Source organism: Sapajus apella, unplaced genomic scaffold (assembly GCF_009761245.1).
Source record: "Sapajus apella isolate SASKATOON/1434 unplaced genomic scaffold, GSC_monkey_1.0 scaffold5, whole genome shotgun sequence".
In the NCBI taxonomy this organism is placed as follows: domain Eukaryota; kingdom Metazoa; phylum Chordata; class Mammalia; order Primates; family Cebidae; genus Sapajus; species Sapajus apella.
The window spans coordinates 5,871,162-5,884,148 of NW_022436945.1; the positions used below are offsets into that span (position 1 = coordinate 5,871,162).

General features: G+C 37.4%; 1 protein-coding gene across 2 annotated transcripts in view; it reads right to left on the reverse strand.

Moving 5' to 3' along the window:
• The window catches only part of TAPT1 (transmembrane anterior posterior transformation 1), a 69,850-nt gene that overhangs the window by 40,766 nt on the left and 16,097 nt on the right, over positions 1-12,987 (reverse strand). For both annotated transcript variants that reach the window (XM_032273055.1, XM_032273054.1), the window contains exon 3: positions 473-591. In XM_032273055.1, the coding sequence (XP_032128946.1) occupies positions 473-591 (119 nt within the window). The remainder of the gene's footprint in view (positions 1-472; positions 592-12,987) is intronic.

Below are 12,987 nucleotides of genomic sequence, written 5' to 3' on the forward strand. Positions count from 1 at the left end.
GTAGTAAGAGCTCCTGAGGAGATTCCTTTACCCCTCCAGCCTAGAACCCTGTGCTTTCTACAGATGATGCCTAAGAGGCCCAAGGCCTTCGTGGAAATAAAGGCATAGGTGAGTTAGGAACATGGTAAGTAGGTCTTTGACTTTCAGTACCAGGTCCTTTCTACACTGTTACACAGCCTCTAGCATTAACATTATTCTACTGGCTACAGCAAAGTTTTGGTTCAAAACAATTCTGAAAAAAAAAAAAAAAAAAAAAAAAAAAAAAAAAAAAAAAAAAAAAAAAGCATATAAAAAGTATAATAATATATAAACACACTATATAATATCCATCAAAAAGATAAACAATTATTTTATGCATGAAGGGCCAAAGTGTGGATGAAACTGTATAAATTATCCTTACTCTGCAACCATCACAAGTATTAAAAATAATGAAATACTATACATTTACAATAGTTAATGATTTTAAACTTACCTTAAGCCATAGCAAGGCAAAGTGAGGAGCCTGAATAGTGCCAGGAAAACTCTTAAAGGAAGCAGGGTGAACACATACAAAAACGCATCCAGGCACAGAAAGATTCCAAAAACCATCAGCTGAATTTTAACAAGGAGAGAAGAAAAAAAAAAGTATTTTCAAAATACTTATAGATGAAAATTTTGAAAAATCAGAATTTCTAAACATTATAAAAACTTAAGTTCTTAAAACTTAGCCCTGGGAATAACAAATTAATAGTTCTACTCTTCGAAGAGTGAGTCTGTACTTTAAAGAGCCTTTGGTCTACCACTCACAGAAGAAATTACTCACAAACAAGTTCCCCTGGACCATAGTTAATGGCACATCATCTGATGTAGCTTTCTGAGTACTTCCTCAAGCTCTAAAGATATTATAGAAAATCTTTACTCCTCATAATTTTGCTATTCCTATTTAGAGTGTTTCATTGATGGGAAAGAGTGGAATATATATTGAGTTACAATACTGTTTATGTTAAAAATATGCAAATTCATCACTAACTTTAACATGATTTCATGTGCACTGAAACTTGCTGCACTCAGAAGGCATTATTCTTAAACCCAGAACCAGCCTCTTAGTGTTTATTATTTTTCCTTCTTTCTTGAGTACTTGCCATACCCTTTCTTTTTGTGGTAACATTACACACTCTTACTGAAGTTTAGGACTATATTTCATAGAAGAAGGGTGAAGTCTTTTGATGACTTGGCCAAGTAGCCACCCCTAGGTTAACAAACTCAGCTATTCATTTTAAGAGTGGTGACTTTCTGTATGTCTGACACATAAACATGGTATGATACATATGCCCTCACCACAGCATTCCATGTATCTTTAGTCAACAAAGTGCCCTGCGTCCATAGATTAGTTAAAATTCACACCGTTACAGGCTGAACTGTGTCCCCTATCCGGTTCCTATGTTGGTACCTCAGAATACAACTGTGCTGGGACAGTGCCTTTAAAGAGGTGATTTAAGTTTAAAAAGAAAAAAAGGTCATTTAGGGTGGGCCCTAATACAATATACTGGAGTCTTTATAAAAGAGGAAATTTGGACACAGGCATAGACAGAGGAAAGATGATATAAAGACTGAGGGAGAAGGCGGCCATCTGAAAGCCAAGAAGAAGCCTCAGAAGAAAACTACCCCACTGACACTTGATCGCAGACTTCCAGCTTCCAGAACTGCAAGATAATAAATATCTGTTGTTTAAACCACCCAGTCTATGGTACTTCGTCCTGGCAGCCCTAGTAAACTAATACACACGTCTTTAAATGAAAGAATACATTTTAATTAATTTTGGATAAAAATATCTTAAAAATATGCTATACATATATATGCCACATTTTAAAATCTGAATATATAGGCCCTTTTATGTTTTCAACAATTTAGACTCATTATAAACAGCGGTAAAATTACAATGCTAAACTACTACGTTACATGTGGTATATTAGCATAGAGTCCCAGTGTTGAATGTTTTCTGTCTTATACACAAAGCAGTGCAGCAGGAAGCTGAGCAAGGTCCATGTCGAGTTCATGGTCCTCTTCTATCACTCTCCTGTCACTGAGAAGTCTTTCCCTCCTTGTGAGAGAACTGCTGGTTCAGTGCTGAGGGCAGAAACTGCTAGAAACCCAATCCCCCAGAAGGAAGATTAGTATGTATGCAGGATGCTGACAGGGAGAGTGTGTGGATGTCTTTCTCACTCAGGATGAACCCATTATTCATTCTACCAACATCTATGAAGCTGGTAATATGGCCAAGTAACATGCTCAGCCCAGTAGGCACAAAGACAAATAGAACACCAGCCAGTAGTTCCTGTCCTCAGTAAGCTTATTCATATTTGAGCACAAGAAACACCAGCAGGGCCAGGTACAGTGGCACACACCTGTAACCCCAATACTTTGGGACATCAAGGCAGAAGGATTGCTTGAGTCCAAGAGTTTGAGACCAGCCTGGGCAAAGTGGTAAAACCCCACCCCTACTAAAAATACAAAAATTAGTGGGGTGTGGTAGCAGACACCTGTAGTCCCAGTTAGTCTGGAGACTGAGGTGGGAGGATCGCCAGAGCCTGGGAGGCAGAGGCTGCAGTGAGCCGAGATCATGCCACTGCACTCCTGCCTGGGTGAAAGAGCAAAAAAAGAAAAGAAACACCAGCAGTTAGGCCAGTGCAATGTCAAACAGCTGCCATGACAGACCTAGTACATAGGAAACAGAAGAGGCCCAAAGGCCAAACTAACTTGGAGAGTCAGGAAAAGGTCCACAGGAGAGGAGGCCCTTGAAAGACATCTGAGAAGATAAGGGCTGTATGCTACGCAGAGAGGGTGGACTGGGCAGAAGCAGGTGCAGAGGCAGGAAGAGGAAGGAAGCTTTCCAGGTAAGGGAAGCATGCGTGGGAATGCAGAGGCGGAAAGCAATCACGAAGACAAACACCCTCTCCTAAAAATAAAAAGCACAGCCACCTTTCTCTGGCTTGGAGGAATGTGTATTAGTATTGTTTATGATAAACAACAGCAACACAAGTCTAATAGGCCTTCCCCTTCACACGTTAAAGCAGTCACATAAACTGGGTGGACAAGGCAATGGTCTGCTCACACTGTTCTGGCCCCGTGACTATGTTAGACTTGGCCCGTGACTATGTTAGACCTCGACATTTGAATGGAAGGAAATAAGTGGCTGCAATCTAAAGAAATTTCAAATGGGTGAAAAGAAATCACTCACGTGTGTGAGAATACACAATACAAAAGACAAGCCACAGAAATGCTTTTCAGAGTTTGGAAACGTGACTCAATTAAGGTATCTATTGTTCTAATGTTATGCTTTCTCATAAAACACAGTATTCTTTGAAATTCCTTACATATGAAAATAAGAATTTCCTTAAAAAGTAAACAAGGTGTAATCCTGAAAACATTCACCCTGAAGGATATAAAGAAACTCACGTTGTATGTAGTGTGAGCCTGACTCCATGCAGGAGGATTTTATATTTGCGTAACTTACTGAATTTACACGATGACCCTGGAATTTGAAGGCACTGTGCAAAGAGGTCTCTTGTGTTTGAAGTATTCGAGGTGTGGTGGTAAGCACTTACTACTTAGCCCTCCTAACAGCTCTCTGAGATAGCTATTATCATCACTGCTTGACACAATAGGAAACCAGGCTCTGAAGGCCAAATATTTGCCCAAGGCCTTGAGATTCAAGTCCCAGTCAGGCCCTATACACTCCCTCTTTGAAAAAATTTTAGCAAAGCAAAAAGATCTTCCTATTTTTACAAGGCATAAGAGTTAAGGTAGCTTCTTTGTGCTAACTTGTCTTGCCAATTTGCCTAGTATCATTAAAAATGCAGGAATAATAGGAATTTAATGAATCAAACTTATAAAAGACAAACATTTTACATATTTAGATTTACTGCTAGCTCTAAAAATGTTATCAAGAATTAAAAGCTTTGAATATACATTATTAATAAGAATGTGTACTTTTACACCTTCAATTAATCTATACTGTATCTTGGTAAAATAGGTAATTACTATTTCCTTCTTATTTGGACCAAATAACTATAATGTATTGAAGCACTCTTAAATAATGGCTAATAAAAATTTCCCCTTAAACACACAAGGTGTCATAAAAAAGAATGAGATCCTTCATTTACAAAAACATGGCTAAAACTGGAGGCCATTATGCTAAGTGAAATAAGCCAAGCACTGCATGTTCTCACTTATTCCTGGGTTCTAAAGATCAAAACAATTGAACTCATGGAAATAGAGTAGAAGAATGGTTACCAGAGGCTGGGAAGGGTGGTGGGGATGGGGATGGTTAATGAGTACAAAAAAAAAAACAAAAACAAACAAACAAAAAAAAACAGAGCATTTGATGGCATAACAGGGTGACTATATCAATAATGATTTAATTGTACATTTTAAAATAACTAAAAGAGTAAAAATGGATTGTTTGTGACACAACAGATAAATGCTTAAGGGGATGGATACCCCATTTTATATGATGTGATTATTACGCATTGCGTATCTGTATCAAAACATCTCGTGTAGCCCATAAATACATATACCTACTATGTAATCACAAAAATTAAGATAAAAATTAAAACAAAAAAATACACAAGGTGTGACTATAAAGTAATGAATTGGTACCATATGCCATTCAAAAATTTCCTGCCCTTCTTTAAATGCCATTTGAAATTTCAAAATAGACACAATGTTGTGATTGAAATGAAAGCAGCACAGTAATTCTGGACTCTGACAGTTTAAATCAGAGGTAACAATCTTTCCTATTAGTTGACACCCACACCTTGCACATCAGCTCCTCATCACTCTCTCTTCCCATTTTCCCATTTTTTTCTTCCGCAGTCCTGTCATTCCAGTTTCATCTCACCTTATCTAACTTGACATGTATCAAACCTTTATAGGGAAAACTTATAATGAATATCTCATCTCCTTAAACTGGTAATTACATATATAACACAAATCAGAAAAGCAACATATGGCAAAGTACCAAAACATAATGAAAATACTTCAAGAAGAAATTATATACTAGAGTATGAGACTTTTAGCTGTTTTCCATTCTGTGATTGACAAGCATTTCCCAGGGATGGAATATAAAATGCTACACAAAGCCTTCCATGAAAACCTTTCTAGGGCTTATTCTCGGATTTGTACCTTTATCCCTCCCTCAATCATTTTATTGAACAACTCTTATGTGGCAGAGACTGTGACAGATGAATAAAATATATGTTCCCTTCTTTAACAAGGTGAAAGTCTTGTAAAGAAGTACGCTGTCCAAATAAGAGGATCAAATTTTGACCAAAATCCACAGTTGGAAACATACTTTACAAGGCAATTCACTATGCACAGGTTTGTAAACACACTAAAAAAAAGAAAAGCTTCATGAAAGTAATACTTCCCTTCTATGAAATACAGGGTATTTTCTATTTTCCTTATAAAAAGAAACAATGTTGCTGCTCTCACTAAATTTGTGATCCACTAAAAAGTGGCAACTCAGCCTGAAAATCAAGTCCCAGATAGGCAGCCAGGTTGAAATTCAGTTCCCTCCTAGGCAGCTTCCAAGGCAGTGAAGACAGTTCAGTTCAAACTGACTACAGAAAGCTTTGCACAAGAGTTTATGGGTGGGAACACACTGGGAAGTTCTTTGTACAAAACTGAATTAAAAGTACTGAGTTACAAACCACAGATATACAATTTTAAAATGTTCTCTAAAATTCATTCTCAGCAGACTTACCAAAATGTACATGTTTCAATATAATCTTCTGCTGAATTATTAATTTTCAGAGACCTCTTTAAAATAAAAAATTATAAGTGAAAACAATCAAAGGACAGAAATGTTCCAGCCTCTCTGTCTCTGAGAGATCTTGTCCGGAAGGACTTGAGAAGCCTTCTACAGGTTCTGGGCAATGTAACCAGGCACTGGCCAGGTGCGGGCTTGGGGCCTGCCTGTGCATGGCTGCAGTCCAGTACCACCCAAACGCTGCAGTGAGACAAGAAGTTGGTCTGGGTTATTGAGTAGTAGAGGCAGAGCCAGGACTTCACTCAGTCTGCAGAAAACTGAAACACTATTTCTACTAATGACACTTTCATTCATCCTTCTAGTCTCACTCACCACTGGATTTACCATTATACATATTTTTAAATAAGGTTTAACATAAGTTTTTAACATCTGAACTTTAATGTTAAGGAAATTACAAAATCAAAATTATCCTGTGGCATTGTAAGTAAACAAAATATTCACTTGTGAAAATTTCTACAGCCTGCTCTTATTATATTTATTTTGAACCTACTAGTACTGCTCTTAGCATTTGAAAAATACCTGTCTCAAAAGAAACAAACAAATAAAAATGCCAGCCTCTTTCTGTGGGGAATGAGGCAGGGTTTCTTCACCTTGAAAAAAAAACAAAACAAAGCTATGTTTCCCTTTGACAAAAATCTCCTGCCCTTCTTTTAGCAGCATTTGAAATTTCAAAATGAATGAAATGTTATGGCTAAAATGAAAGCAGCATAACAATTCTGCAATATATCTCCTTGAATAACACTAACCATCTACTGGAAATTCTGAATAACATCTCCTCCACCACAACCACCAAATATCACCTGCTAGTAGAGGATCGCTGGTCTGAAGGGTAGAAAATAGGGGTAAAGAGGCCTAGTTTCAGTTTTACAAAGCTTTTGCTAAAGCTCTGGATCTACTCCTGTAAAAGCAGAGACCATATCTTGCTTAACACTGCACTGGGAGGAAAGACATCTTCTCTTGGGAAATCACAACCCAGTGAGCTTGACACAAACTGTGCAGTAAGTGCCAGATGAATGATGTGCTCTGGAAACACAGGTGATGAGCTTAGGTAATGTTTTCACTTATAGCTTTTTGTTTTAAAGAGGTACCTAAAGATGATTAATTAAACAGAAGATTATTTTAAAACATGTACTTTTGATAAATCTCTGCTGAGAATGAAGAAGTTCTTAATAAACCTATATGCAGGGATCAATTAGGAGTAGAATGTCAAGGGGAACAGTATATCAACAAGAATACACATGACTGAAAGTAATTACTGCAGATTCAAGGTCATCCCTACAATAAAATCATTTTAATCATCTAACTTAAAAAATTCATGCCCCAGCAAGTCTATACTCTAGTAGATGGCTAACAAAGGGATTACCATTAGCCAGGTTCTCCTATGATAAGCAAGGTTACGCATATGTAGCCATGGAAAAGAAACAAATTGAAGATTTTAATTTGTAGGACTATGCACATAGAATGATCTTGAGACTTTCTTGCTTCTCATATTTGCAATCCATGTTGAATATTGTTATATTCTAAGCACATGACCAACATTAACTTACTTAACCCTCACAACAACCCACCAGGTAGGAACTATTATTTTGCTTGCTATAGACAGGGCTTAGACAGGGTTGTGGCATTCCTGCTGAGGGGCTGGAATGATGCAGCAAGGCAGAAGTGCCCTCAGGGTCCCAGGGCAAGGCTAAGGAACAGAGGTCTTAGCTGCTGCTCTAGGCTCTGATCCTACACCTTTTATATAGGATCAGATTGACTTTCTCGGGAGTGGTCAGCACACAGCACCACAGCAGGCTGCACTGAGCAGAGAGGACAGTTCAGAAGGAGAAGAGCCATCACTGAATGATCACAGCAGCTTGACAGAGGACAATGGAAAGACACAGAAGAGAGATTTAAGACTGTTTCGAAAGCTGAATGAGAGAAATAAGTGATCGAATCACAAAGATAAGCATGGTCCCACAGTGCCAAGTTCAAAAATTATCTTTTAAATACATCAATAAATGTGGTAGAGGCCTAAAGGCTTTGCTCTCACATGCCCAACCTCCCCTGAGAAAATTAAGAATGATAAGATAGTTGCAGAAAGAACGTGGAAGCTGTGGTCATCACCACCACAAGCAGGGTGTGACAAGCCTCGGAGAGAAGGGGAGAAGCACCAGCCAAGGCTGCTGAGATTCTCAGATGTGTGGATCCCCACTGGCTTTCCTGCTTCTCAGCAGCCACGCTGGGGTTGGGGGTGGGATGGGGTAGGGAATCTGCACAAGGGTGTGTCACCAGCAAGAGCTGCGTCATGAGAAGAATTTAGAGGGATGATTCTCTAAACATGTTTTCATGAAATTAGAAACTGAGTAGGATGGCCAAGAAAACACTGCCACAAATGTCGGTCTGAGTAAGTACTCTCTATTAGTTTCACAATGAAAGCCCAGGAATGTTTTACGGAAATAAAGAAAAAACAACCGTCATTATGTTTTCTGAGCAAATACCTCAAACTGACATATAACAAAAAGGCTTTATATGACATTTTAAGTCCATTCATTTGAAATGAACTTTTGGATTATTTTTTCCTAAATGTTAACCCCGCCATGACCCTCAAAAAGGCAAAACTAAGTTACTCTACTAGACATTTAAATCTTCCCATTTGCCCTCACCATTCCTCATAGGCAAACTCATTCAATGAATAATGCACTATTAGACCTCTTGAGACGACCTAGGTCCAACCTTCCAATCATAGATGAAGAAAGTAAAACTCAAGAGAGGTTTGATGCCTTGATCAGGCCTCAGCGATTACAAATAGACCCAAGATAAGAAGCTAAGGTTGTTGATGCTTGATCACAAATAATTCCCCTGTATGACAGTAACCCTTCTCTCCTTCAACAGTAATAGTCTATGCCTAGTAATAATAATATATCAATACTTACACTTTAAATCTGACAAATTGAAGGCTTATAAAAACTTGCTACATTCCTAAGAACACTAAGTGGTTCCATTTAAGACTAAGTAGTTGAATTTAATTTTTAGAAAACTGTATTAAATAACTATAATGTACAAGGCATGGTAATAATAAAATAATGACCTGCCAAAAAGCACAGAATTACAAAAGAAAAGTCAGGCTTCATGATAATCACAACATACATCTGACATATTTAACACAAGGAATAAATATTTCGAGGGGGAATAAATAAATCAAAGATTTTAATCTGCAGAATTAAATTATATAATTGTAGAATTAAATTAGACTTTTAATTGTAGAATTAAATTATATATTAACTATATTCATAGAAGGATCTTAAGCTCTCCTTGCTTGTTTCATTTCCAGTCCATGTTGAATATGACTATACGAATTTTCCAAAAGGAAAGTTCTGAGGGATGGCTAACCCTATAACCATTCTCAGTTCTTTTCTTTGTTTGTTGGAAAAGCATAATATTCACTGTCCTAGTCTCCTCTGCAGCTGGAGATGGCTATGTAACTCAGTTTGGACAAAAAGACAGAAATGGAAGTATTCCAGGCTACATCTGGGAAAACTTTCAATTCTTTATAAAAGGCATAGTCAAAAAGGTGGCAAAGCCCACCCCATTTCTTTCTGTTTATAATGCAGATGTAACGCTGAGGTTGCAGCTATAGTCTTTCTACTAGAAGATAACAAGCAAGAGGACCCAAAGCCAATTTGCCAAGGACGGTAAAATAGAAAGACGAAAAGGACTTGGGTCCATGACAGCTTCATTAATCTGCTGGAACAACTGAGACCTCTTTTTTCTAGACTTGTTTAAAAAAAAAAAAACAGTTTCCTACTTGTTTAAACTGCTGTTAGCCAGCTTTTCTGGTCTATACAGAAAAGGAATGTATTTCTTAAGCATTCCTAAGAGAAACATATTTAATAATCTCCTTCCACAGACTCGACTCTAAACTCTAGCCTGATCATTCAACATTAACTGGATCCAGTCTATCTCTTTTTTTCTCTCGCTCTTTTTTTTTGAGACAGGGTCTCACTCTGTTGCATGATCTTAGCTCACAGCACCCTCTGCATCTGGGGCCCAAGGGATCCTTCCTCCTCAGCCTCTCAAGTAACTAGGACCACAGGCGTGCACTACCACTCCTGGCTAATTTTTGTATTTTTTGTAAAGACAGCATTTTGCCACATTGCCTAGGTTGGCCAGTCTATCTTTCCAGAATGTGTTGGTGGTTTCCTGCCCACACCTAACAACTTTCCACCTCTGGATCCTCCTGGCATACCTACCCCATCCTACATGGCCCATACAACAAAATCTCTTCCTTTTTCCTTCCTGTATCCTTGTCCCAGGTCTGTCGTCTAAGCATACTTTCCCTTCTCTAAATCTTCACATTTTATTTATACTACTTAAAAGGATTTGTCATTTTGTATCCTGTATTTTAATAACTTATGGATTTGATATCTTCTAAGCTAGGTGTGAGACCCATTTATCTCCATACTCTGCACTGCAAAAGTGCCTTCTTGGAACATAGAAAGTACTAAAAACAGATGGAATAAATTAATAATTAAGTGTATAAGTGATCTTTATCTTTCTAAATTAGAATTTAAATATACCAGGGAATTTCAGAAGATCCTATAATGTGTATTCTTTACTATTTACTGTAGCTTTAGATTCACAAAGATGACAAAATTAGTCCTTAGAAAAGGGAAAATTTGGTACCTGATGCATGGTAAACTGTTCCTTGGGGATCTAAAGGGAGAGCACACACTACTAGCACATACCACCACCAAACAACAGTGGAAGGAGAGATCTGTCTGGAAGTCAATGCAGAACTGCCACATGGGGTGGACAAAGGACAGTACATATATCTTGTGAGGCTGTTGAAGGGATTGAACACAAACACATGTAAAGTGCCTAGGACAGTACCTGGCACCTAATCCTTATATAATAAACGTTATTTATTAATTCACACAGAAATGGATACAACAGGTGGGATGTTAAGTGTCCAAGTCAAGGTGGGGTATGGGACAGTGAGAAATCACTCACCAGGAATTTCCTCTTTAGAAAACTGATGCTCCCTATCTCTGATTTCACCAAGCCTCTGGTTAAAGCACTCTGTTTCTGTTATAACCGTAGGCTTCAGGCATGTGCCCACTGAGGCCACACTCTATAGGGCCTGGCAGAAAATGGTAAGGTGTGCTATCTCTCATGGCCATTGTCCTTGGCCATTTCATGAAGGCTATGTCCTTCATGAAAGAGATCAGCTTTAGTCCCAGATAGCCTGACTAAAAGGAAAGAGGAAAGAAGACAGCTTTCCCTAGAGGTTTTTTCTGCTTATGGTCAGCCACTCAAGAGGGCCAAGAGTCAAAACATCATGTCCCTTGCAGGGTTAGCAAAGTCAAGTTAGTGGCAAGCAAAGCAGGGAGATTAAAAGTGTAATGCGAGATAAAACTGGGACACACGGAAATCCTAAAAAACACACCTTTCCCAATCACCTCCTGCTGTGCACATCCCAAAGATGAAAGCTACCCCAACTGCAAAGAAAAATATTACATCCACCAGAAGGTAATCTAGGGACAAGAAACCTTTAAATTCCTCTCACTCTAGCACAGTAATGCATTCACCACGAGTTGCTGATGTGAAGGTTGTAAAAAAATTTTACATGCTTACCATATAATTAATATGTAGATGAGAAAACTAGGCACAGAACGATTAAGTAAAGTGCTCAAGGACTCACAGCTAATAAATTTTGAAGCCAAGATTCAGAGTTAGGCAGTCTAACTTTAGAGATCATCCCCTTAAACACTTCGCTATCTTGCCTCTCAATTTAGAATGCAGAAAAAGTATAGTTTAATATCCTTGGTTGTATGGAAAAGAAAAAAAAAGCTCCCAAAGTAGACGATGTAAGTAGTTAGTAAAAGATCTGGTACACAGAACCCAAGGGTTGTGAGGACGGGAAAACATTTATGATGGAAAAGAAACATCTCTCAAAGCCAATCAAACATTCCAAAATTATATACTCCTACATTAAAATAAGGAGTTCACGAGTGAAAATAATGTGCGAATAATTGGAAATACTATCTAAAATATATAAGCAATTCATCTTTACTAAATGTCAAATATAAGGTATTTATCCAATGATAACGTAACACAAAAATTGGGTGATTTGTTTTCACATTAGTAAACAGGTTCAGTAAGAGATAAGTTGACCTTTATCTTAAAGTATAAAAATTAATTACATGTTTTGTGGTGTTTGCAACCTTTGTAGAAGCAAAGTGCTCTTTAATTTTCAAGTTTCTCTTCCTGAAAAGATTAGGTGAAAATATCATAGCATTTATCAAAAACAAGAAGAAAATGAGTAAGGTTTTATATATTAGAATAGGCAATGTAAACAAAAAAAAGCCAACAAAAAATAATTTAGGTTATCTTGAATGTCTAGATAGGCTCTCAACTCATAATAAAAACTTTAAGTGAAATCCTACTTATAAAAAATAAAGGCTTTAAAGATATCAGAGTGAATTCATGCAGTTATGAGAGATATTTAAGCCAAGAATTAAAGTGAAACTTAAATCTGCTTTCTTCTACATCCCACTTGGTTTTAGAAGTTAAGAAGAAATGCTTTAAACACAAAACCATGATGTTCTTTTGTATATTTAGGCTACAAAGCTTCTTCTTTTTTTTTTTTTCCAGGACTACAGGCAGTTATTTATTCACAGGAATGGTATAAATTGGTTGAATAATCTCCTTTACATTTTTGAAATCATTTATACCTTGTACAACTGATACCGCCCAATGTGAAGTGATCCTCATCACAACAAATCCCCTATCAGTGGTTCTTTCTTGAATTGTATTTCCTCTCTTCTGCTACTGAGAGAGATGAAGATAACGTCACTACTATACAGGGAGACATAAACAAATTTGGGCCTGTAGCTACTTAGAAAGCAGGCTTTAGGACATATAAGAATAAGGGAGAAAATAAATGTACAATTATGGTCTTCAAGCAGCATGAAGTATGTTACAAACTAAATTGTTTTTTAGTGCAGGTGTTCAATGAATTCATTTTAAAAACACAAAATAATATTAGCTACAATGCTATACAGCTTCTTAAGTATTGTTCTAAGAGACTGCATCAAATTTTCCCAAACAGGCCCTAAAGCCTTTTTCAGGGAAAACAAAAATCATTAGAAAATTATTACAATTGTGTATGTGCAGTGTTAATGCAACTTTTCTGA